The sequence below is a fragment of the Lepidothrix coronata genome, unplaced genomic scaffold (genome assembly GCF_001604755.1).
Source record: "Lepidothrix coronata isolate B3197 unplaced genomic scaffold, Lepidothrix_coronata-1.0 Scaffold43, whole genome shotgun sequence".
Classification (NCBI taxonomy): Eukaryota; Metazoa; Chordata; class Aves; order Passeriformes; family Pipridae; genus Lepidothrix; species Lepidothrix coronata.
The window spans coordinates 597,203-624,348 of record NW_016690223.1 but is presented as its reverse complement, the minus strand read 5'-3'; the positions used below and the strand labels follow the sequence as shown (position 1 = coordinate 624,348).

Below are 27,146 nucleotides of genomic sequence, written 5' to 3'. Positions count from 1 at the left end.
TCAAAAGCAGCACATATCCGAACTTTCAACAACGTCTAATGTTTAAACTTTCATTTATTAATTCAGTAAAGCCTCTGTCTCTCACTCATCTGAAAGTGTTCACGTTCCCGGCTTTATCTGGCTCCGCTTTACCTAAACATAGTTTCAGTTATGCCCCCTACAACCCCTCTACTGTTTGGAGCTACCCAGAACTCTCTCCATCCTGGAGATGTTGGTTTAGTTTTTCTCTGCATTCTTTTCCCATGGAGATGAGGTAATTTTGCGTATTTTAACACACTTTTTGGAAAGAACTCTATATATTATTTCTGTTTCCGGTCTCCATGTGTAAAAAGGTATGGACAACCTGAAACTTTTGTGAATCATTTCACAAGTTCTAATTTTCACCCTGCTTGTCATCTCTAAAAAGTGGTGCCTTCAAGTGTGATCTGTGTGATATGGGACTTTTAATATTTTTTGTTGTTGTTGCTTTTACGTTGTAGTTTTGGGGTTTGTTTTGGCTTTTGTTGGTTCAGTTGTGGATTTTTTTTTAGATGACTTGTCTCATAAAAGTCTTTCAGGGACAGATGAACCTTTTAATGCGATATCATAGAATTAATGATTAATTCATTTTCAAGACACAAGATGTCTAACACTGTATTGCCCTGTAGGTGGATGAATCTGTCAACTTTATTTTTATTCACAGGCAATGCCTGTATTCTATGACTTCCCACAGGTTTGTGTGAATATACAATTAATTACAGAATACTGGTGATAAGTTTACAGCATTAGATATTTTTTTTCTTTGGGAAACAGTGCTTTCTACCCAGAAAGATTTTTACTGTTCACAGTTTAACTGTGCTGTTCACATCAAATACTTCTCTAACACAACTAATTTCTTTAAACTATTAAGGAGTTAAAGCTTAAAGAACAAGCTTTGGTTTCTTCACTCTTTAACCAATCTGCAAATTAGTCACTGCAACGGAATTCATTAACTTTGTTTAAAAAGCTAATAATTAGCAATAGTATAAACAGAATTCCAGAATTAATGACTCAGTGTTTAAATTTAGCATGGATTTAGCAATCACCTAGGTGGCTTGTAATGTTCATTAAGAGATTCTTAAGAGCATTGTGCTTTGAAACAAATTCTCCATCTTGAAAGCTCCAGGAGGTCTGCCAAGATGCCCCTTTCAAAGCAGCAGGCTGTCAGCATGTGGAGATGCAGAGCAGAGCATGGCAAATGCTGCACTGCTCGTGGTCAGGTGCCTCAGCTCCCAGCAGTTCCAGTACGTTGGTTGACCCTCTTCAGGTTGCATGCATGTAAAGTCTGGATTATTACAGTTATGAAAGGTTATCACTTGTAGTAAGGGTTGTATTAGAGACTTGTTTCCATCAATACCCAAGGCACACCTGATTCATGGCCAGGCATATTCTGCAACAGAGAACAATAACGATGAGTAATTTTTCAGGTGCTCTGCTCTCAAACTATTTCCCAAACTGACTGCAGCAGGCTGCCACCAGGAGTGGGGGCAGCACAACTTCATCTTATGGGTTGCATGTGCATGCCGTCTGAACTACCAGGACACTCTTACATTCCTCACCCTTCTGCCTTCCTCTCTCCCTTTTCTTCCTCTTGCATGACTCACAAGCTAGGATCCCACTCTCTGCCACAAACTCCCAAGACATAATTTCAACACCATGCTCCTCTTGGCCCTACCGCACCACCACAAGGGTCAGTCTGGCCCATTACTTCCCTGCTTTCCTACCACATTCTCACAGTGAGGGGCCTAGCACCATGTTCCCTTTTGTCACCAGAACCCAGCAGTGCTGTGGTGTTCTGAGCCACCAGCTGAAGGGGCAGCACAGAAAATACAGCAGTTCCCAGGCTTTCTTCAGTGTAAGATCATATAGGAGTTACAGGGCAACAATCGTGCAGCAGTCATGCTGTGTGGTACAGTGGGATTCTGTGACTGCCTGTAATTTCCCCTGAGGCTCAACAAGGAAATTAAAGGGTTACATGGGACATGGATCATTATGAGTGGGAGGGGACTAATAATGATATGTTTTCCAAAGTAAACATTTTTAACTTTAGAGTGGGAACTTTACCGACAAAATGGTCAACAGAGCAGAAAAAGAGAGAAGGCTGTAGGATTAGGTTTCATTTGCCTATTAACTTCTGCTTTTTTAACCACAGATAAAACTACACTGTGTATCTGGGAGAAGCTCATTACCTGTCAATGGGGTATCCTCCTTCACAAAGGTTGACCAAGGCATACAGCTGTCTCAGTGCATACTCATACTGAAATAAACAAACATTGTTAATCATTTCAGTGAGGAAGAGCAGGTATTCTTTATCCAAACTAAACTGTGGAAGTAATTTAGAGACGCTACTAATATTCAAGGTGTTCAACTGATGGTCTTGATGACCTAGTACTGGGCTAGACAGATTTTTGTTCTGTGCACTTTGCTTTTTCAACTTCATTAGATAAATTCAGCTGTGCTGCACATGGCCTCCTAGGCAAGGCCATCTTACCCATGATATTCTTGAAATCCCACAAAACAAAACAAAACACTAAAGAGGATATCTTGCCTGACAACCAGACTCCCTTATTCTTGTCTAAACAGTCTAACACCAGGATTTGATCCTCAACAGGGATCCCAAGAAGAGCAAATGGTAATCAAAGCCCTTAGCTAAAAGGTGGCTCTCAGGAATTCAGCAAGACCACGGAAATAGCAGGGAGGCTATTGCAAGAAACTACACAACACAAAATCATAATACAAAAATCTAAATGCACCAAGATTATTAATTCACAGTGCTGGTGCTTGTGTTTCTGTTTTGTCAGTAGAGATGCTTTGAGCAGAACTATAACATGATTTATTTAATATTAGGATTTTTGGAGAGGGAGTTGAAGAAGGAACAGCACTAACTAGTAAAAATTACAGATTATTTTTGGGTTTGTTTTTAGTAATCTTTTTGCTTACCTACAGGTGTAGTGAAGTGTTTTCCTGCTTCCAAAAACAATACTTACCCTTTCTCCAAAACTAGGCTATATGACTGCCCCAAGCTAGCTTCTTAATAAAAGATGATTTTGAGATGTGCCTATGACTACTGTGCTAGTTTTTCTGGTATGTTTATGAGGTTATATCCAATGATTGACTTACCACGGATAGGTGCCAATTGAAGCAATGAGCTTTGAAGTGATTCACTGCTGACTGGTAACAGTCATAATTGCTGATGGTCAATCTGTCTGACAGAATTTGGTTGGTCTTTTCTGTTGATCCTGTTACTACGGTGATTATCTTTCGCATGGATTCTTGGATAAATTCTTTCACCTGTACATAAACCAACAAGAACTTAAAACATGCTTTTTCTAAATCTACTTTGAAGACTTTGAATGAAATTTCTCTTTCTTTAACCCCCCTCAACTTTTGGGCTCCTTAAGGAACCTGATTTTGACTTTTCTTTTTAGCAGTCTTTTGGACCTGTCTCTTAAGATACAAGTGAAAAGTAGGGAGACCAAAAGTCAGACTCCTGGAATCTAAAATCAGTCACTGTCCTTCTAGTGTTCTGTCAAAATAAAGAAAGCACTAACAACACCAACACTGACTTCTGTTCTGCAGGAATTACTTGATTTTACCTCCAGATATGCTTTCATCTCTGCAGCAATCTTCCTAGCCTCAACAATGTCATTGGTAGCCATCAGCTTCCGTTTCATGATTGCAAAGGGCACATCTGGACTCGGCGTCAGGTCATAGTGTTCTACAGGTGGCAGAGAAATGGGCACAGCTTTCTTCCCCATGCCCTGAAACTGCATCACTTTCATGGAGGAAATACTCTGAAGGAGAAAAAGTGAACAGGAGAAAACTGTCAATCACGCCCAGCAGGTAGTCTGTCTTTGCTTTGCCATGCAAACCTAACTCTCTAAACTTGCTTTATTAGAGAAAATAAAGGAGATCATAGGGTTGTAAGTGCATGTGTACACACGTTGGGTTTTTTAATACAATGAGGTCAAGGCTGCCAAAAATCAGGGAATTTTTATTTGCAAAACTCACTGTGGGGAGAAAGACTGCCAGGTTAAGTAACCTCACATCTTTTCTAACGGATATTTAATCTGTTGAATAATGGGACTGCTAGAAACATTTTTATCACCTCTTAGCTCTTCCCCTTTGAGGGATCACTGTACTTTTTAACATTTCACTAATATTCATAATATGCCTTGAAGTGGTAAATACCCTTCTTATACTTGACTGAAGTGAAATCACTGGCGGAGCTTGGAGGACAACTTGTATCCTGACTCCTTGGATTAAATCATATGCAAGGCTGATTTCCCTTAGTATCGGGATCATCATCTCTTAAATGCTAGTGGTCTTCTAAGATAAATAGCTTCATTTTTTAAATCAACCCTGTCAGTTTACAGTTGATTTTGTTTGGGTTTGGTTTTTTTAAGGTATAAAAATATAGGGCATGAAAGGCTCTAAGATATATCTGACCAGGAAGCCCACTCAAATACATACTCTGTTTCCATACTGCATCACATGGCTGGTGTTGGTGCGTTTCTTCACCAGCTGAAACTGCTTGTGGAGTGTTTCTCTTCTTAGATCCTCCTGCACGAAGAAACTTCCATGAAGTCATAGACACTTTAATTCAGCTATTCTAAAAATGCAAGGAAACCTGAAAAGGGTCTTAACTGCCAGTATGCAGAAGGAAGTATAAGGCGAGAGCTATACAACCTTTGAAACACATAAAACTAAAAATTGAAAAGAAGATTTGACAGCATAGTCTCATATTGCTTTTAGTGATGTCCTAATCTCCCAGAAAATGGGCAAGAAGGGAGTGGGCTAGCATACAAATCCCAGATTTGTTTCATTAATACTATTCTGCATTATGCTAAAAATTGGGTTAGCCACAATTTAGTATTTAAGCACCCCTGAAGCAGACATACAACTTACTGAACTGCCCAATTTGTTCAACACATTTGGAGATGTGGTATCAGATTAGCAAATAAAGATCATGAGAATGTGGAACTAGAAAGTTTCTATCTTATAAATAAGAGAAGAAGACAATATTTAGCAAAGTTAGTTTCAGAAATAAATTAAGTGGCCCAAACAAATACAGATTATATATGGTTCTGATTAGCAGATAATACTTTTACCAGCTCAATTTCCTTATTTCAGTCTTACATAAAACATAGTATTTCCACAAATCCTGTAATAGAGCTATATTTAAAAAATGAAAAAAACTTATCTAAGTTACCATATCTGAATCTTCCATCCAATTCACACTGTACCAGTCCCCAAGATAAGTCTGCCTTTCATCATCATAGTAACATGCATAAGATGACTCTTTGGGATTGGCAGCTGTTGTTGCATAAACTGTAAGACAAATAGAAAGGGGTTTTTTCTCCCTCCTTTTTTTTTTAACCCCTCTCCTCTCACATGATTTAATACTTAGCTGCACGTGATATATTTGTCTAAGTATTTTGGTTTTCAATCATTTACTTCTAAATAGCAGGAAGGAAGCCTGTTAATAATTCTGTTCAGTCAGACTCAGTGCTGCTATAGCAGTTTCTTCCTTGCTGCCAAATGTGTGGTCTGGGAGTGTTTAAAGAAGAAAATGCACTTCTGAAGGAAGTAACTGAAGTCCACATTTCAGAATGAAAAAGTGCTACACGTGATTTTACGGAGCTACAGTGTTGTTCCTACTCAGCTTAAAGCTCAAGTCAAAAAAAGTCTCAAACCTTGTCTGCCTAGTAAAAGGCTCCTTTTATCACCTTTTAAAATGCTTACTAAGTAACAAGTTAAAGTTGGCAGCTCCCCACTGAAAGCTGCCAGGGACAGCTGGGTACTGTAATACAGAAATTGTCAATTTCCGGCCTTGCTAAGTCTATGGCTGAGCTGGTTGTAAAACCAGAGTCCTCAGACTGGGAATTTCTGATACAACAAACTTTGAAAAATGCTGATTTACTGAGCATTTATCTTGAACAATCATCAACATGAAACTTTCTGTAAATCTTTGACAGGGCTGCAAGAAGTCTAGGTAGGTGCGAGGCAGCATATTCCAGGGCCAAGGACCCAGGATGCCATGGATAGGTACGTGGTTGATCTTCCCTGGAATCACAGCTCCAAAACTACTACTTGGTCTCCCTGCCACAGACTAGGAATTTCAAAAGATTGTGATTCCTCTTCCTAATCAAGGCTGAGCTTCCAGCTCTGCAGCAGAGAGCTTAGAAATTCTGAAAAATCAGAGTTCCACATCCTGGGTTATTGTGCAAATGTGCAGCAAAATTGCCTGGCTATGGTGTCTCACAAGTGCCTTTGCTACTCAATGAAACTGAGAGCAGGAACTTCACATCTGTTGTTAGCAGTGCTGAGGTTGAGAAATGTCTAGAGCTTAACTGTTACCAGTTAAGGGCAACCACATGGTTCCTGAAAAAAAATACTTTTTCACCTTCTCATTTGCAAGAAACTGAAAGCTCTGTTAGTCTTTTATAAGATTCCGTTAATTCTTTGAAATTTTCCTGTAAATGGAAAGTATTACTTTCTCAAATTCTTGTGCTCCCCTGCTAAAACTATATAAAAGTGCCTTGAACATATTCTTGACACAGTCAGTACCTGCTTAGGTCTGTGACAAGTTGTGACACTTAAGTCCAGTAAGTTAACTGTTTGCTCACCATTGATATTATCAGCCAAATGATTCATCATAGATCCAGACTCACATGCTTCAATGTAGAACACCATCTACAAAACAAAAAAATAAATCAGAGACCTTAAGAAATTCCACGAGAAAATGGAGCAAAGTCCTTCAGTGCTTTTCAGCTGTAGCTAGTTGGCCTGTACTGCTATTCCTGAAACAAATGCTATTCATAAGGGTACAAAAGACAATTTTTCATTTTTGGGAACTATATGGAAAGGGGAATGAATCCTAATGAAAAGGTGGTATTAATCCCTATAGAATCCACAGGGATATACAGACTAATGTACAAAGCACAGATCAAACATACAGTCACTCTTTGGACATAGAAATGTATCATTATTGAATACAGTATTTCTAGAACTGATGGCCATCTATATGTTCCTAAATACAGCCAGCCATAGCAGACAGATTACCACAAAGAGCTGCTTTAAAAAAAGCACTAATAAAATGTTCTAAATATTAATTTTTCTACTTAACAGTACAGGTGATGAAATAAATGCACAGAATTTTCCGACAAGAGGTATACTCTCAAACTATATTAGCAACTGCAAGAAAAACATGAGGTATATACAAACTTCCTGTAGTAACAGCACAGTCTGAAGTGAACAAAGCACAGGAAGAGTCAGGTACAGATTATGGAGGTGCAGTGGTTACAAATGTTGTTTTTCTAGTTCAGAATATACAGCATTAGCAAATGGCAGTATATTACACCTCAGCATCAACTGCAAAAACACAGTAAGCTACAGAAAAGAAAGAAAATCTGGAGTGGATCAATCCTTTTAAGTGCAAAATCCTAATGCAAATTTCACCGCATGTACCAGATTCCTCCTGCTTTGAACTACTCTCAAAATGAAGACCTATCTCTATCTTCCACACCAGCTGCTCTTTTTATTTCACAACTTCTGATATGCTTGTTTACCTTCCGATATTTCTTGTGATGATACATGTACCAAATAGTCTTATTCAAGTCCTTCACGTGAAGCTGTAAAATAAGAAAGCTTGTTTTAAAACCACTTACGTTCAACAGACACACAATTCACTTAATAAGAATAAATACTAACTGCTGTGAATATGTACCCTGTTTTCCCAACAAATTTATCCAGTGCTTTGCCCTTCTGAAATACAATATTCTAGTATTTACCACTCTGGAAAAGATAAGTAATGGTCCCAGAAGTTAAGTACAGTGCACCAGAAAGCCAAGTCATACCTGCATCAAACAGTCTGCTTGGACTACCAAAGTCCAATGAAATATGAAATTACATAACTTAGTTTCAACTGAATGCTTCAGATTCTAACTGGAAAAAATCCAAAATGCAGTGATGAGAAGAATATTGCTCTTTTTATGCCTCTCCCCTCAATATAGCAGTGCATTAAATATTTTCATGTTTTAAATTAATTTTTATTTTAGTATGTCACTAAAAGGATAGACTTTATGTTATCCCCAAAATGCTTACATCGTCATCAGGAAAAGCCAGAAGTCCTGGAGCTCCATGGTCAGTGAAGTAAACAAACACATTATCCCTGGGACCACTGTCACAAAAAAATAGCAAACAAATTCTTTTTAATTACTCCAACCTAATCTTCATTACAACAATCATCATATGCTTCTCAACACCAAGACATGTCAATATCTGAAAATAATAGAGCTAAAGCACCTCCTCATCTTGGTAATATTTTTTTCCTCTCAAGCATACTACTTTGGGTGCTTATGAGAGGAGATGAGGAATGAAAAAAAAGGGATATGGCTATTCCTTCAAGCACGGGAAATATGGCAATTACACTTCACATTTCAAACCATAAACTAATTGTGAGGTAGGGGTTGGTATGTAGGGTATAGTAGAAGTACAATTGTTTCTTAATGGCTATGTAAAGAATTTGTTATACTGTGGGCATTTGTAGCAGTCTGATAAAAAATGAATGCTTTTATAACTAAGTTATATGAAGGCACCCATAACACAGGGATAAATCAAAAACTTCTTTGCTAAGATCCTTAAGTATGTCCATGTACTACCTTCTTGAGGTCTGTATGGTCACAGTTACCCAAATCAGTATCAGCCTACAACTCCATGGAGAACCGATGTGTGTACACACTCACCCTAAGGCCAGACTGGCATGTGCACCAAGTGGCCCTGCAGTCGGTCAAGCACTGAATGCTCACAGGCTTTGGTTCCCTCACGTCTGTGTAGTACTGTTTGTTGTGCAGTCTTACTGCACTCTTAATCAAATGGATCATGTTTGGGTGATAGCAAGGTCTTCCCCTAACAGCCAGATCTGCAAAGGGATTTTGCTTTTAAACTGTATTCAGGGACAATTAAATATAAAACGTGTGAACAGACTGGGAGGAGTCCCCAGGCCATCCTCTGCTTTTCTGTACCAGGGTCCAGCAACTGCAGCAGCTCAAGGGGACAGTGTCCAGCCTTCTGCCTGGCCAATAACCCGCTGGTTAGGGGGACAACCTGGAAGTCCATCTGGAAACCTTCTGGGCAGAGGATAATTGAATTCTTGTCCCACCCAACAGCAAAAGTCAGGCCACTTGAAAATTCACACAACAGAGCCTAATAAAGAAGGGCTGGGCGTTATTTTCTGGCTCCAGCTCTCTAAGTGCAAAAAATTCGACCAAAGTGAAATGTAAATAACTAGGACTTTTATATGTCGGTTCAAGTTGTCTTCCTGAGTACATAAGAGTCTTTGGCCCTCTGCATAGCTACTCCCTTACTTGAATTGGAACATCAAACTTTCACGGGTGAGGTGTATTCTGCAGTAGTTTTTTCTAAACAAAAAATGCTTTATAGTCACCTCTTGACTCATTCCAGATACTATAAGAGCACAATCTAGTAATGTGCAGCAATTTATTTACTTTTTGCCTCTATGCATTGCATGTATGATTTTCTACCTCAGCTTTTTAGTATGAAGTTTAAACAATTGAGAGCAATCACTTATTTGACTACTGTCCTTCTTCTTTTTTATTATTCTCCTCAATGTCAGGGTGGGATTATTCTGTTCTGTTTCATTGCTTTGCCTCTAAAATTAAACTGTCAATTGAAGACACACACTTCACAATTTTTCTTTAACTCTATTAGTCCTTCCAAATGGTCAAATTCAAAATCTTAAAGGTTTTACAGCAATTACTGTACATAGAAAAATATAACTCTTTACCAGCCATAAGAAATATAACACACTTTATAGGTAGGCATCATACTTTCACATCTCAAACTCTGTAGAAGCAAGATGAATAACTTACACCAGGTATCCTTCTAAGAGGACTTCTAATTAGGCTCTCAAATATATTGCTCTTATTCTTGAATCATTGTTTGTATAGTAGAATATTGCCAAACTCACAATCATTTGTGTAACTTGGTTTACAAATAACAAGCTTAATACATCACTTACAACGTTAACTGCTGTTAACATTACTTTTTCAATCATGTAGATTCTTTTTTTTTTGCATCAAATATAAACCATAATTCCATTTCATTAGGAATGGAACTATGGTCTATATTCAGTCTCAGTGTGTACCTGTGCCACAAAGACCAAGGCTGGGATTAGACATACAATTTTTTCAGCTGATGAGCTGTTTAAGCTCTCTCTGTCCCTCTGCCACTGACTGTTAAGTCTCACCACTTCAGGTGATTAATACAACTGTTCATGTACACTCAGCCAAGCCTCAGAAAACCCTTTCTAGAGGTCTCTAAACCTTAATAAAACTCTCTTTGAATAGCCACTCTTACGAAAGCCAATGGTCTAATAAAGGATACCTTAGTACAACTGACACTATCCTCTAGAGCTGTTATACCTTAACCTGTACTGGATTCCATACCAGTCAGATAATCACCAATTGCTTCTTTGTGATGGATAATTTAAGAAACCAGAACTGCTGTATTTTTAACATGAATTATCTGGAATTGCCATCAATAATCTTGCTGGATTCCCAAGCTGCTCTAATTTACTCTTGTTCTTTTCTCAAAATCAGTGTCAATGTACAACTATACATGCAATTATTTTCTGAATTAAACTTGTCTTACCTTTTCAATACTTTTCCTGATCCTACCCCCTTCATTGCTTCTTCATCTCCTCTGAGAACAGCAAGAAAATTCTTTGGAGTAACATCCTAAGGATTTGAGAGGATTAAAGTTAAATCTGATCATAAAAACAACAACAAAATTTTCATTGAGAAAGACGGCTTCCTGAAAGTCAGGATCCATGCATGGATGGCAAGTTTAGCTGGCCATCCTTTTCAACCCGTCATTATCTAATGCATTAGCCACTGATGACTCACTTGGCCACTGAATCATGAAATCACTGAGTGACTGGATTACTGTTCTAATGAAACAATTAGTCTTACACAGCTGTTCTTCAGATTGAGAGACAACATTTATGAATGCAAGACCTTTCTTCCTTCATTTCATGTGTCAGCACAGAAACAGTGTAAAGGTTCACTTTTACGACCACTGCTTCAGTTCAGAACATCTGTTCTTTATATTCATCTCATGAACATCATCATGCCAACTCATGCAGGTAAATGAGCTGGAGGCTTTATACAATGTGCATTTTGAAGTGTAAGATACAGGCTGAAAGGATTTATACAGAACACAGGCTAGTGCTGAACCTACCCTGGGAAATGGGGTTTCATTCCTACCTCCTTTGTATAGTCCTTGGGCACTCCAGCGTACACATCTGAGCCATTAGGTCTATTGATGACAATGCCTTTTGTTGGATTTCTGAAAGGTAAATGGAACATAAATATGAATAATTACCTACACACCAGACAGTGACCACGGAACAACTAAGAAACCATTTAAACTATCCTCACTGGCCAGACCATCTGAGAGAGAGTATAAGAACTTGCACCATGTGTCATTAAATGATCTCAGAATATAAAGGCCTTTTCATTTCAGTCAGTTACATATACTTGTCTCAGGTGTCCTTATCCTCAGAGTATATTCAAGCATCCCACCACAGATCATACCAATTAATCTGAAGATGTAAGTGGGTGGTCTCTTATACTATCATCTCTCTCCTTGCAATTTTGCCTTTATTCCCCTTAACTCTGTGCTCCCAGTGCTGCTGTGCATGTGATGTCTGCTGATTTTGGCAGAAGTTGTCTCAGAATTAGATGCTGTTTAACTGAACTGTTTCATACAGAAAGCAATTATATGCTCTAGTCAGTCACCAAGAATGGGACCTGTATCCTTCTGCCTTGAATCTACATGCTGGGAATTTATCTGGTAATGTCCTTTCAAAAAAGCCCTGCAAGTCATACACAGAGCTTCCCTATGTTAGTGGGTTTCAGCTATTTATCTGTTGACACTGTCACACCTGGGAGTCAAGGTCCCTTATTCTCAAAACAATGAAGCTCTGAAGTCCTCAGTGCCACAACTGATGCTGAGCTGTGGACTAAGACTTGAGAAGTTCATGAGCACATTTCAAAGGCTTTTCTTACAAAACTCCTACAAACTCAAAACACACTGGTGACTATAGCATGTTTGTAGTAACCATATAGTTTGTGACTCGTGTGCATTCATCACTTACTCCTCATTATCAGCAATGTCATCATACATCATGACAATGATTTGCTCATCTGGAATTCCATTTCGGTGTACAATCTGGTATGCATGGCACACATCTGCCTGAAATTAAGCAGATTTTCATTACTATCTTTAACAGAAATGTTACCTTTGTCGTGGTTTAGAAATGGTATTCTCCAACTTAATAGTCCCACTAAAAAAGCCACACTGTCACTTGCTTTCCCTCCCCCTCCAGTTGGTAGTAAAAAAGGTAAAGATTATCTCAAAGGGTTAAGATAAGAACAATTTACTGGAAACAGCAATGAGATAAGGAAATGAAACAGTAACAGCAACAATATTAATAAGAAAAGGTGTAAGACAAAGAAGTGATTTACAGGGAAAGCCACAAAAAATATCGATCTTCTCTGACCTTCTCTTCCCCACCATGCCACACTTTCTTCTGACCAGAAAAGAATATTCTTCTCTTGGAAGTGAAAGAGAGCCCCTTTCCCACCCCAACAATGACCTGAGATGGTCTTGAATACAATTAGGGTCTTGGCCATGCCCACACAGCTCCAGGCTCCAGCCCCTCATGGCTACTGCAAGAAATTAACTCTGACCTTGGCTGAAACCAGGACACCTTTGAGACCAGAAAAAAACCAGCTTTGCAGACTTAAGAGCAGGCTTTTGTCCAAAAGAAACTACATTCCAATATAAGAGACTGAGGGTTGCTAGAGGTTAAACCAAAACTCAGTATCTTTCTCTAATTAGGAACAGTTGCATTAATAATAGAGACTATGAGTAAAGTCTCTATCTCATTGCCTATTTTGATTTCTCACTTAAACAGAAATCAGAAGTTACTTCAGACTTGGTACAGATAACAAAATTTAACAAAAGGTTCTCAGCCATGTTCTGCGTTCTGTGAGAAAATCTAAATGAAAACCTTGTGCACTGACAGATAAATTTAAAATGTGCCAAGCAGAAGAAAGGAGCTGGATTTCCACCAATTTCAATTAGTTCTGCACCAAGCCTGCATGACTAGGCACTGAAGACTGTCGCTGGCTTAAGCAAGTATGGTTCACCAATGTCATCATTGCAAAGAATTTATTTAATTTTAATTTTAATTTACTAGGTGAGAATTTTGGTTACACAAAATTTTCTTTTTAATTATGTATTGCTTACTCTACAGAGCAACAACTTCAGGGCAAGAAAACAGATTTCAGTGGAAAACAGAATTGCAGAATTTCTATTCAGGCTCTTTTCCTGATTTGTACAGGATATGAATAAGCAGATTTTATTTACAGAACCATCTTCCCGTGATGCAGAAATAACAATATGCATTAAAGTGATACTACAGTAAATACAAACCTCTATCAGAATGCTAAATTCTTAGTAACCCCAGCTCAGTTGATTCTCTTCTTTTAACCTTGCAGTCTGTGAATAACCTAATGGGACATTAAAAATCATTCCTAAACATGAGAACTACAGCTCACCACACACGCTACAAAAAGCTGGGCAGGTTTAATGGAAGAGATCTCCTCTAACAAACGCACATTACAAATGCAGGCAAGAAGCAAGCTTTAAAGCTTACTTCTGTTGAACTAATCTAATTTGCTAGTGTGGAAACCAAACTGAAGTGGTTTAAGTGGACTAACGTGTGTTCAGATGACTTAGGAGTACTAGTTTAGCCAAAAGGACGCTATAAAATCCTGTAAATTTATAATCCTTGGTCTTCTAAGTGCAGTTGAAGCTGAAGCTGAAAAGAGAAGATAGTTGTACAAGATTCTGGGAAGGGTGAGGCACATTCAATGCTAATGAAGACTCCCACGGGAAAATCCCTCAGGTGACTAACGCTGAATGTTAAACTGTTCTTACTAGGGCAGTTCCACTTCCTACTACACAGTCAGCCTACCTACTCTTCTACCTATCCCAGTCAATCTCCATTGTTTAGTTTTCCACTTCCCTGTATGTTATACCAGATGCTGCCTCAACAAGTCAAAAGGTAGAGGTTAACCAGAGTTATAAAGGTATCGCATACAATAAGAAACAGAAGAGTGCAGGTTTGACTAAGCGTGTATTTGATTTTCAGAAGCAAACCAAGCAGAAGTAGAAGAAAACACTAATCAGGGCTTCTCTACCCTGACTGATGAGTAGATCACAGATCCCCTCTTACAGTCAAGATATAATACATCTCTATATGCTGACAGAAACAGTTATAGGCTGGCAACACACAGAAATGCTTAAGGCATACCATGGTGATATGGTATCACCATATTCAACCAACAAGTGTCTGTGCTCCCACAGACAGTGGTTGGACAGTAAGGACATCGGAGGTGTTTTTAATTAATACCGAGTACATAAAATTAGTTAAGCTTTGTAAATGCATATTGTCAGGGAGTTTTTGTCTCTTCTCCCTTTCCTTCTGGTTCACTGACTGTTTGCTCAGTATGTCCTGTCTTAGTAAACAGTAAAGCAGATGTTAGAGGTAAAAATAAATGGGTTGAATTCCCTACTGTGAAGGGAGATAAATCAATGTAATCAGTTCCCCTCAACCTTAATTTATGCTTGTTTGGGGGTTGTCCCAGCCTTTTAAGGCTTTTGCTAAGGGAACTGTACCTGCTAGTAGCATAAAGATATCACCAAAAAAGGCTAGAGCAGCAAAAACATGTTTTGCTGCTAAAACTCCATCAGCTAAAGTAGGACAGTTCTGAGTAAACATTTAGAGTTTATTGCACAGAATTAGCTGACCTGATTTGTCATCTTTGATATTGGTCACATGCTCCTCCTCGTTCCCTTTGTAAACCCATAAATGTCTATAAAACCAGAATACAAAAGTCTGCTGCCAGAGTAGGGAGGCGTATGTGAATCTAGAGTATTTCCTGTTGAGGTATAACTGCCTCTCAAATGCAGCTATTTGAGCCCGTTTCTCTCAGAGATATTCCTACAGTATCTCCCTGCAAACCACTCTAAAAGAGACAGCTGTTCAGTTGTTCCAGATCTCTTGTTGGTAGTATTCTTGTTGGTTCAGTAGGTGAAATGAACGCCATACATATTTACTGAATTAATTGTCACTAAATGCAAATCATGCTTTTGTGACCATGATTTGATTTGCCCTGCACAGAGTAGGGGAAGGTGTAGCTGTCCAGCTCCTACTGCACAACTGACCTTAGGCAAGCTCCAAAATTGACACTGTTAACAGTATGGTTCAGACCTTTCATCCCCTGGTTAGTCTAAACCTGTTGCTACATCACCAATTTCTATGGAAAATCTGCTTAAATAATTAACTCCTAGACTTTGAAAGCAGAGATCAGAGGGTGAATTACTCTATCTTCCTGGGATGGGCATTTTGTTTCCCAAAATGTACATTTGGGGGAATTCTAAAAGAAAACAAACAAAACCACACAAAAAAAACAAAACCAAAACACCCCACACCCACCCCTGTTTTCCTCTGCCATACACATTTAAATTGTGCCATTTACACATTTGAATGATGCAGCTTTTAAGTAGACTGCTTGGGTGGGTTTTTTGGAAAAATCAAGTTGTTTATGACACAAGCATGCATAAATAGTTCCTAAAGGGAAAAGCTTGGACTTCTGTGAAATTGGTTACTTCTTGTTTTATGACTGCAAGTTTCATGGCTGAAAAGCACATGTAATGAACTGTAAGCTTCACTGCAAAGTGGCACTATTCCCACTACAGGTACACTGAAACGTCACAGCCTAAAAAAGAATGAACTCTAATATATAAGCATGGTAGAAGAATATGTCTGAGATGCCGACCACGTCTCATTCCTTTGCTTAAACATACATCAGTGAATCTGCCTAAAGCTATAGCGCTATCAAGAACTTAGGAAAGGTTTCCTATAAGTTCAGTTTCAATTTTCTAAGCATAGTGAGGAAATGTTAATTGAAGCCAAACAGCCAAGACATCCTTAGTGTCTGTTACTTGCAGAACTGGAGAATTTAAGTCCCGGAATAACATACTGCTCTGGCTGGTAGTGACTAGAACTCTGAATAAATAAAGTCCTTGACTCACAAAGCTCAGTAAATATAAAACCAAAAACAAGAACTGAAAACAAACCCATGTATGCAAATTCAAATTTTTCTTTTATTTTAAATTTTGCCAAACTTTTTCCACCTGGCATTTTTCTCCTTGAATATGTCCTCCATCTTTCGTAAGACCCTGTTTCACATAAGGCTTTTCCATGGACTAGGTGTTTTGGAGTAGCCAGAAAGTACTGGTCCGTCTCTTTCTGATGTGAAGCTAGCTTTAGATTTCAGTTTGCTGGTATGATCATCTCCCAGGACAGGCAGACTATTTCTCTTAATGTAAACTACTTTGTTGACTCATTCTCTAAATCTATCAGAAGCATTTAGTGCTGTATTTGTTCATGTACGCCACTAAGCTTTCCAGAGGTATTTTATCCAGCTCTGTGTGCAGTAGAGAGCTCAGACACTTTCCCAAGGAATGGGAGGGGAGTACTCTTGAATAGCAGCCTGGTAACAGAAGTCTGGTAATCAAAAAGCTGCTACAGAGAAGTCAGAGTAACTGCTGAGGAGCAGAGAGGAGCACATCGATACTCCTTCCACAGCCCAAGCAACTCTAATCAAAACCACCAAGATAAGGATAAAAACACCAAAGAACTGAGAAGCCACAGGCATAAAACAATATATATGCTAGCTTCGCAATGACAGTAAGCCTATCACATTGGGCTCTATACTATTCAAACCACTTCAAATTTATTTTAGGAACTAGATGAGGTAAAAGCGTAAGACAAGTGTAGATCATCCTGACTAGGAAACAGTCCCAGAAACAACTGTCTGCAAGGTGTGAATCTCACTGATATTTAAGTGCAAACGGTGGTTTTATCCTTATCTTGTCTATACTTGGTTTGCACCACTGATAATGGATCCTGACCACTGACAGCTAAATAACCAGTCTTAGATGGAGTTTTAGATTCCTTGAGGTTACAGGCGCAAACTCAGTGTTTCCGGGGTCTGCAAAGCCTTTACAAACTTACTGTTCCTGCAGTCTGTGCAGCATACAATGACTGACTGTTTTCCCCAAAATTTTTCATGTATGAAATGAGACACATTTTTCAAGGTTTCATGTATTTCTTCTGCTTTTCTGGTTTTTTAGTCAAAAGAACATATACTACCACCAGGTAACTACTGCAGCAGGCAACAGAGTATGTTTTGACCGTGTTGTGTGCAGGCAGCATGCAAAACAACCGGAGTTCACAAAATATAAATGTAATACAAACATGCAACATCATGTACTAACTGCACCCTGAACAGCTGAATGGAGCAACTGAAACCCAGAGATATGTCTGCTGAGGTCTCATATTACAAAAGGACATTATGAGTGCTTAGCTGAATGTTTGGAATAGCAACAAGTCTGGTAAATAAAAGAAGTCAGATTGAGTAACTACTTACAGGAACATTCGCATCTATAAATCCACTTGTACACAGGCTAGGTCAAGTTCTAAGGAAGAAAGGTGATGGTAGGAGGAAAGCAAATAGACTACAACATATTTTCTTCTACAGTTTCTCCCTTGGAAAGCAAAGAATTACTCAAACCTGCAATCCTGAAGCACTGCTTTGCTGTACCTGACAGTACAGGTATTATTATACCAAACAATAACATGTATCTCTGTGTGTGGAATTACTTTCATGATGGATGAAGTATAGAAGTGAAAGACCAAGTCCTATTCCTGGTTCCACTGCAAGTGACTTGAGCAAATAATTTAATTACTTACGGTGCTTTTGCCCACCATTGGAAGGTAAAGAACATTAACACGCAAAGACACAGTGATCATTCTGCATGCTTCCAAAAATCTGTTATAACTTCTCCTTTCTGTGGTATCTCTCCTCCAATGTATAACTCTGCTAAAAGTCTATTGTTCTGCTTGTTTTGCTGGGAACAAATTTGTCCAATTTTTTGATACCCAAGGCACCCTTGTCTGGATGACACTTCATGGCACACACAAGTGGATTTCCCAGGATTAACTGCTGCCTTTGTCTCACCATATGTCACTCTCCCACTATGGGTGCTCACTCCCACCAGGCCCTCAAGATTGGCCACTAAATGTCCCTAGGCAGAATAGCACAGATTGCTAATGTGCTGCATCTTGTGGGAACTGATTCTTTTCATGACAAGTTAGAGGGACAGTATCTTGCCCAGGACAAGCAAATAGGAGCTCAGCCATATTCTGAAGGATCCTTCACACAGATTCTTATTTTATGATGCTGACTGCACAACTCTGATAGGATTATTGAATGTGTTCCAATTTTCGTTTTTCCAAATGTTAATACTGTACCCAAAGCAAGTGGTAGTTTAAAATAAAGAGATTTCTAATATTTAAATTCAGAACAATCTGATATGGCAGATATTTTGCATTGTTAGTTGACATTATCTTCAAAACTAAGGTATTTAAAGAAATCCTGCTCTCATTTTTCTAGCCTTGAAAAGGAATTACTTAGTAACTGTGTGCAAAGCATGACTGCACTCAAAAGTTAACATGCTTCTGCGAAACTGGCATGTTCAAAAGACTTACTGTTGGATGGAAATATGTAAGCATGGATCTTGTGTTCTTCATAACTGGCAGATATACTTGCCATTGAAGGCTCACTGACAGAGAGATTAAAAACTCTGTGCCTGGGCAACTGAGAAAAGGAATTCTCATGAGCTACAACTTCAAAAATGTAGTTTTGTGTAAAGAATTAATGTTGGGGTATTAACTCCTCCTGGAGTGGAATGGAGCCAGCTAGACTGGTTATACAACAAAAGCAACAACCAGAGCACAACTCAGTAATTAAATTTAGACACCCCAAGACAAGCAGGGGTCAAGTACAGCACTAGTATTTTCATAATTGTTTTCCAGTTTCAATTTTAAAACTCTCTTCTTTAAGATTTAATTTGAATTATGAATAGTTTATATTAAGGCTGTAATATTCCAACTGTGATTATCAGGTGATAGCTACAGTGTAAGGAGCTGGAAAAATCCCTAAAACCTACTTGTCAAAGTGTTGAGCGAGCACTTGCCAGTAACAAGTTCTTCAGATTCAGCAAGACTGTCAGCCTGGTTCATTCAGTTTTACGCTCATCACTACACTGAAAGTTACAAACTGATTATGAGCTGAGGGGGAGAAGAAACATATACAAAACCCAGGGTGCCCAACACATAGAAGGTTCATTTCCTCCTCAATCAACACAAATAGAAAGAATGAAGCCTCTTCAGATTTTACAGGCAGTTACATTGAATTTAATAAATATTTGAAAAGTTTCTGTGTTCAGCAAGTCAGATGTAGCCAGTACATTAAATACAGTTCAGTTTTTAAAATGCTGGTTTTCTACACTAGTGTTAAAATCTCCCTTTGAGTTCACCTTAACCAACAACAGTCTAGCAAACTATTTTTCTAACATTTACAAATATAAAAATATATATAAATCAGAATTAAATTGACCCTGCTCTCCAGGCAAGTAAGAGGTAATTTTAAGTTTCAAGCAAAGACTGCATTTAAGCATAGGTTAATCTGTTTAAGGGATTGTCCAAGAATTCCCCAAGGAGAAAATGCTACCCACGTCTCCCAACTGCTGTTAAGTCTTGAACTTAATCAGAGTTAAGTCACTTGGATTTAATCCTGTCCATACTGACACCTCCACTCAGACCACAATGGCTTTCACAGAAGTGCCAAACTCAGGAGTTCCTTTTCCCTTTTTTCTCCTCTTTCTGCCACTCACTTTGATCCCTGCACCCTGGAGCACCATATCCTTGTTGTGACAACACAGCTGAGGCAATGATGTTGAACAGTCAGCAAACTGATTTAGGTTAAAAAGAACCCTCTTCTACACGTCCTCCACCTCTCAAAACATCCGGTGCATTTGCAGCCTTCAGAGATTTTTTTAACTGCAGAGAAGAAAGAGAGCTCTTCGTAATATAATGAAAAGAGGAAAACAAATTCAAAGAAAAAAAAAAGGAAAAAAAAGCATGTGTCTCAAAATGAGGTTTAACTCTAGACATCATTTGTATACCTGCAAGTTGAAGTTAAATCTTCTAGCCTACCAATGGAATATTTATCCTAAAAGACACAGGTTTCCCAGGATGCAGAAGTGTGCTCCTCCTGCTAATGACAGCTTTCCCAGGAGATAAAAGACCGGACAAAGTTGTAAGCAAAAAGAAAAAATTCACCTTGTAAAAGCAGCAGTGGAAGGAAATTCTTGGGGTGCTAACAACGAACTAAGAGCAGGCTCTGAGCAAATCTTGCGTCCGTTTGTTTTGAAAACTTCACACACACCTGGGAGTCTAGAAGTAGAGGCACTTGCCCTAATGACAGAAGGTCTGAACTAGTCTAGATGATAGGCAGCTATCATCTTCCTGCAACTCCAGGAACAGGCATTTTCTGGAGCACAGACAGCATGAGCATGTGGAACCAGCAGTGCTTACCTGGTGCCGATAGTTGTACCAGCCATTCGAACCGGCAACAATCACCACCCAGTGCTTCCCTCCATCTTCAGGTTCTTCCATAGGGAACATGCTGATACTCAGAGCACAGCCCAGCAGCATAACTGCTTTCAGTATCATCTCTCTTCTTTATTTATTCCACAAATGGGAGAAAAGTTAGGTTCCTAATGAAGAATTTGAAGAGAAGTAGATGAGAGGACATCAGTCAATAAGCAAATGCAAAGCAAGTATCAGTGGTATCATGACTAGGAGGTTTTCTTCCTTGTGGTGTTTTGTTTGTTTGTTTTACAGACCATTTAACCCACAGCACAATTTCTGGTCAAATCTTCCTTTAGCCCCAAGCTGCTACTAGTTACAATAGTTTTCTGTCAGCTTTCAAATGTGACTGAAAGCAATTCTGACCAGGACAACCAAGTCGTTCAGCTCCCTCTGGTTGTTTTGTTCTATAATAGCTGGTAATGAATAAGGCCCAAATACAGAGCAAGCCTCACTATCAAGTATTTCACAGATAAATCTTCTTCAGATTAACACTATTCTCTTGGTCTCTGCTTATCATGTTCCCTGGTTTCCACTCACTGGCAATTAGCCCACTATTACGGAGTCAAATCCCGGGTGATGTAGGCACAAGGATGTATAGACATGGAGAACTGCTGGGGAGTTGGAAGGTCAGTGTCACAAAAGCTCTCTGTGCCCACAAAGCCAGAGAGGGTGGAAAGGGCCACGCCACTGTTCTGCACAAGATACAGCCCTAAGTGCTAGGGCTGGGGGGAAGTGCAGGCTGTGAGAGCCTCATGCTATTTGTGCAACCTGTAATGCTAGTGGAGAGAAATGTGAACCAGTACCACATGAAAGAGTAGCTTTTTCGCCTCTTTTGCACAATGGTTAAGTGTTTGCACAAGGCGAGAGAATTGGGTCTGAGCCTGTGAATGACAAACTCAGAAAAGCAGAGCCAGAGGGGAGGTTTGAGCCCTTGCAGAAATAGCTCTTTCTACTTTCTTGAGAGGACTAGAAGTAGGGTCCTCACTAGTGACTTTCCAAGCACCTTGATTGCCTGAAAAAGCATTTGCACTAAAAGCAAACAATCTGACTATATCTAATCACACATTTAAAGGTTTACTCTTTGGGTTGGGGGAGGTAGGAGAAGACTGGCAGTTTATATATAATGGTCACAGTATCAGGTCTGCTGCATTCAATGGGTAACTCATAAAACAAACTGCCCTGAAGAACTGCATGCTCTTGGCACATGCAAAAAGATTACATATTTCCTCATGCACTGACACCTGGGATTTTACACTGGCCTACTTACAAAAAAGAGATCCTGTAAATTAATAATGGTTGCTCTTTATCGAATAGGTGCTGTAATAAGAGGTAGAGTAGCCTACTTTAGCAATGTTTTCTCTGGAATAAAAGTTGGAAACCCCCAAGCCATACAATATGGTCACAAGGCAAAATGTCAAAACTACCACTAAACCAACTAAACAGTACCTAAGTCAGCCCCAGTCAAAACCATCTGTCTGCAGCCAGTCAAATGAGGTTGAAAGAGAGAAGCAGCCACCTCACCTCCAAAGCAGCCATGTACAGTGAAGACTGCTAACCTAACATGTAGCATGGGTCTTTTTCCAAGACTGGATCCACTGGTCACTAAGATTCAGTCTTGCAGGCTTGTATGAAAAATATTTTATATATTTGGAAGTTGAGGCTTTTTTTTAATTCTTTTGTAATGGAGCTAGAGCAAAGTAAGGGAATCATGTTAGCAAATCAGCTCCTTCAGGAAGGGCTGTTACCTCACAGAAAAACTCCAGAACAGAAAAAACAGAACTAAACTTATCTGTGAAACATACCTATTCTGTTGCCTACAGCCCAGCTAAAAGTCTGACCAAGTCGTATAAAACTTTTGTAAATGCCACAACACATCATGGGCCAATGAGCCCACTAACTTCCAATGCTCAATTTCATTAGGCAAGAAAAGAAAATCAGTATTTTTTAGACAATCTGCTTAAGAATCTTAACTGAGTTTGACTTAGTAAAATATAGAGCTGAATTTCATGCAACCAGATCCCTCAGAGCTCAGTATCTGTCTCATAAGAGGAAACTTTTTCCATGTTTATTAAACTTTTCCTTTCTCCAATCATAACGTTAATTATATTTACATGGAACAAAAAAAAAAAAAAGAGAGAGAAAATAAATAGTTCAAATGATTGCTGGAGATCCTTCCACATGGCGCTTAGCTCTTTGAGGAATTATTCACTGGAATCCAGGACATATCAACAGAAGGTGTGCTGCTGCCAGCTATTCACTGGGCCATATAACATGGTGGCTGATTTCAAGGCAGGTCCCAGCACAGCAGCATCTGTCACATGGAGACAGTCACTGCACTGCCAGTTACTGATACACCCCACAACAGAGACTGGAGCGGCTTCAAAAAAAAACACACTACAGAATGCCAGCTCCTGAACTGGAGACAGTTTGATGGGACTGTATTTCCTGATGAGTTCACACTCCTGACTACACTAACAGGGGCCTATAGGTCTCAGGACCCCAGCCAGTACCTCTGCAAGGGCCCGTGCTGTGCAGGCACAGGTGCACCACATACCACCCCCATATTCTGCCTGCAAATGGGCCCACAACAGAGAACCCCAGGGCCAGATCAGAAACAGGCTTAAACTATGGAGCCCATTAGGCAGTCCCTCCATGATTCAACAGTCTCCCATGTGGTATGTGGATATAGACCCTCACGTTTCTTACCTCTGCTGAGAGAAAAGTTGTGAATGATGCAGAACTACCAGGGAGAAAATAAAAACCAAACACTCAGACACATTTGCACTATATTAGCAAATCATGTATATTTTGTCATAGATTATTTAGAATAGAAAAGAACTTCCTCTTTGGCGCTAATTAATGACATACAATCTCACTTATCTCTCTTTTCCTATATGGTAATTAAATCAAATTAACACCAGAAAAAAAGGTGGGGGGGAACCTGACATACCACAATGCACTAATAAACCATGATTAATAAATGCTCAGTTCCCCGAGGTTCTCCAAGCAGCACTTAAAATAGGTTTAACCATTAAACACATGTGTAGTGAGAAGAGGTCTTCACTGCTTGTTTCCAACTACTGTTTAAAAAACCACAACCCAACCCAACCCAAACAAAAATACCCTATCAAACAACAAACAAACCAACCCCCCATATTTTTACTTATTTTAAAGAAAGCCTCTGAGTGCAAGTGCGCAACCTAAAAGACTGTGTTCTGGTTTATGTTGAAGTGTTCTTGACCTACAGTTGAGAAGAGAAAGTTCCCCATCACATGCTTTGTCTTCAAGTCACACTAAGAGAAAGCAGCTCAGCTGACCAGCTTACCATAGGTACATAAAAAGCCTTTCTCTGCAGATCTGTCACATGCAATCCTAAATGCATGCACAGAGGGAGACTCTGTGGAAAAATTGAAAATTCACTAAAAGATATCTTAGAGCTTTGGATGACCCACAAAATATGAGAAGATTTGATCAGCTCTGCCTAGTATTTCTGGCAGAAGAGTTAATTAACTTTGCTCTGAGACCATGTCAGGAAAAAGGCACATCTCAGACGCAGTGGGTTCAGCACCAGACCTAAACATGCAGAACCACAGCATATACGCACACAGGTAGGCTGCTGTGCAGTTTGTACAATCTGTGGAAGAAGCATGTCCAGAACTGGGCGGCTCTTGCCAGAACAATTCACTCCTAAAACCCGTTTTTCCTGACAGTGGTACTTTGACCACTTCCCACTAGACAGCTGGCATACAGCTCTGCCTTGATAAGAGAGGGATGTTCAAAAAAAAAAAAATGCATCTGGAAATGGCTGGCTGCTGCTAGAACAGTTCTTCTGGCCAACTGCCTGTTCACTGAGTTCCCAACCTTCCTTTGGGAAACAGTCCTCTAAGATCAAAACTCTTAGAAACAACAGGATACCACCTGGGTATTGAGTTTGAGTTGATAAAAGTATTTTCCACTAGTGTTTAAAATTATGTTGACACTTCGGTAGCTTAAACTCCAGATAGCTCAAGCACTACCTTCAAGAGCTATATAAACAGAAACCATAGCTCTATTTTCCTTTCATGTGAAATAAGTAAACTTACAGTAATCTTGCTGAAAAATAACAGCCTTAAGCTAATCAGATCATCCTTCCAGCTTTTCCAGGAAATCTCTCTTTTTTAGCTCACTTCTTATAACCACCAGCCTTCCAGGTTCCAGAATCAAGCCACAACTCCTTTTTCCACACAGTGCTTGCATATTGCCTCTCACTGTAATACTTAGATGCTGATTTCCACAAAATATGTGGCTCACAATAGTCCTCCTCAGAAGAAACTGGTGTCCACAGCTCTGTCAGCAATGTTCTGCTTACATGCTGTCCCGGCTGCTACATAAACAGAAGCACCTAAACCCATGATTAGGCTTCTGCAACATTAGTCTGATTTTCTTTCTGCACTTGTATGGCAGAAAGAAAAAAATCTTTATTGGTGTAAATTCTGACAAGGTACATTTTGACGGAGATCATGGTTTCTGTGTTGCAAAACATTTCTTTACAAAGTCTACTAGTAACCACTTTACGAATAGGCTTAATATGATCAGAACTTGTAGTAAAATAATTTTTATAGTTTGAAGATATATAAGTCACTTTTACTGTAAAAAACCAAGAATTCGTAGTTACGTCAACTCAGAATGGTTTTTAATGTAAAATAAATGCATTTAAAAATAATTATAAGTGAAGTTTATTCTACTGTTTGCAGATTTACCTTTCTCAGCAGCCGAGAGACAGCACAATTTACCTGGGGATAAAAAAAAACCAGAATCATTTATAGAAGGTGATAATCTAATACACCTGGATTAGGGGATTTTTTTTCTCTATGCACTTCAAACCCCCCAGATTCAAATCTGGCAGATCTGAAGACTTCAGTAAAACTGCTTCTGCTATTTACTTTCATATCTGTCTACAAATTTACAAAGCCTCTGCCGTCACATTGTGATAGTACGAAAAAACAGGTACGGAAGCACTGCATGAATAGCTTCGTTACACTGCATGATTTGGGAGATGGAGTCAGACAAGGGTAAGCATTTCTGCTCAGCAAACATGGAAATGTTTGGAGCGTGGACAGAATGAAATTCTGGAGAAGTGATTACACAGAAATTCCTGGTGGAGATTACACGAGCTTCCTGCACTCCACACGTCTTTTACTATGGTTTATCTTAGCGTTTCTGGTCTTTGCTACAATATTTATTTTAACCCCCAAATTCAGACAGCCAACACGGTGCCGTGCCCATCACAACCTGGAAGTAGTGATGTACTACCTCCGAGCAAGGCAAGGCTGTCCACCAGCTGTAAATAACCAGCCACAGCGCAGCACTTCTCAGGCATCACCAGCCCTTCGCAGCAACCCCGTAAATTGTTACTCCATCCTTTTCCCTTGTTAAATATGTGTTACCAAGGACTAAAACCGAGCTGCTGTCACTGCATCCCCCCGATCTCCCTCCTCCCTCCTCTGCCAGCGCTGGGCAATGACCCTCGGAAGGAGACGCTCTGACTCCTCTCGCTTCCAGCAGGAAGGGATCAAATACAGCTGCCGGGCTAGGCGGGCCCGTGATAGGGGCGGACAACTGTGTCCAAACCCCTCTGACCACGGGCAGCACCGACGAGCCGCCCGGAGGCTGCGGCCGCACCCACGAGGTACCGGAGGGGCGGCCGGACCGACCCTGACCCCTGTGCCAGCGCCCGAAGGGCGGCGGGGCGGGGGGGCTCGGCAGAACCATCGAGCGCCGCCCCGTCACAACCTCAGCGCCCACCCATGGCGGGGTCCCGAAAAGCCCCCGCCAGCCGAGGTGAGGGAGCGCCGGGCGGAGCGGCGGGGGCTCGGCAGCGCTCGGAGCCGCAGAGGGAAACCAGCGCCCTCGGCCGCTCCTCTGGAGCCGCTCGTCCCTACCGCTGCCCCTGCCGCCCTGGAACGAAGCGGCCCGGCCCTCGCTCAGGGCTCCCCTCGCCCAGGCGTACATCCCCTCCCCGCGCGGCTGTGCCAGAGCGCCCGGACAGCGCAGCCCCGCCGTGTCCTCACCGCACCGCGCCGTGCCGAGCCGAGCCGAGCCGAGCCGAGCAGACGTCGCCGCCGCGGCCGCTGTGATTGCGGGCACCGCCGTGCGGGGCCAGACCACCGCGGCCCCCGGGGGGCGGAGCCAGGTCACGGCCAATCGCGAAAGTGCGGAGGCGGGGCCGAGAACCCGCCCGGCCGCACTACGAGCCCCAGCAAGCCCGGCGCGCCCCGCCCTTAGAGGGCCGCGGGCCCTGAGCGCAAAGCGCATTGGGAGTTGTAGTTCCGCGGCGGCGCGGCGGGTCGCGTGGTCCCGGGTGTCCCTGGGGAGCTCGTCTCGCGGGGCCCGGGAGCACGGCGGGAGCATGCCAGGAGCATCCCGGGACGTGGCGTTTGCGAAAGTTTGTCCACGGGACAGGAGCGGGTTAGCGCCGGCTGCACCTAAC

At 40.6% G+C, this 27,146-nt stretch overlaps 1 protein-coding gene across 3 annotated transcripts; it reads right to left on the bottom strand.

Moving 5' to 3' along the window:
* Window positions 1–644: 644 nt before the first annotated feature.
* LGMN (legumain) lies at window positions 645–26,831 on the bottom strand. 3 transcript variants are annotated; one of them, XM_017813882.1, is made up of 15 exons: window positions 26,733–26,831; window positions 25,417–25,449; window positions 20,621–20,802; window positions 12,200–12,297; window positions 11,307–11,388; window positions 10,693–10,778; window positions 8,125–8,200; window positions 7,590–7,652; window positions 6,648–6,714; window positions 5,231–5,349; window positions 4,492–4,581; window positions 3,615–3,812; window positions 3,139–3,309; window positions 2,208–2,275; window positions 645–1,408 (listed from the first exon to the last, which is right to left on the bottom strand). In XM_017813882.1, the coding sequence occupies exons 3-15, from the start codon at window positions 20,756–20,758 to the stop codon at window positions 1,369–1,371; spliced, it is 1,296 nt and encodes a 431-aa protein (XP_017669371.1). In that variant the 5' UTR covers window positions 20,759–20,802; window positions 25,417–25,449; window positions 26,733–26,831; the 3' UTR covers window positions 645–1,368. The 3 variants fall into 3 exon arrangements, with proteins under 3 accessions (XP_017669371.1, XP_017669372.1, XP_017669373.1); XM_017813883.1 differs by having other exon boundaries at window positions 26,753–26,827; XM_017813884.1 differs by lacking the exon at window positions 25,417–25,449 and having other exon boundaries at window positions 26,753–26,772.
* Between the last annotated feature and the right edge of the window lie 315 nt (window positions 26,832–27,146).

Bases quoted from the DNA above. Each gene is read 5' to 3' on its own strand.
- LGMN (XM_017813882.1), bottom strand. From the start codon at position 20,758: ATGATACTGAAAGCAGTTATGCTGCTGGGCTGTGCTCTGAGTATCAGC. The intron at 12,298-20,620 runs GTAAGCACTGCT...GCTTAATTTCAG, and splicing joins GGTACAACTATCGGCACCAG to GCAGATGTGTGCCATGCATA. The intron at 1,409-2,207 runs GTAATGAGCTTC...TCTCTGTTGCAG, and splicing joins GGAGGATACCCCATTGACAG to AATATGCCTGGCCATGAATC.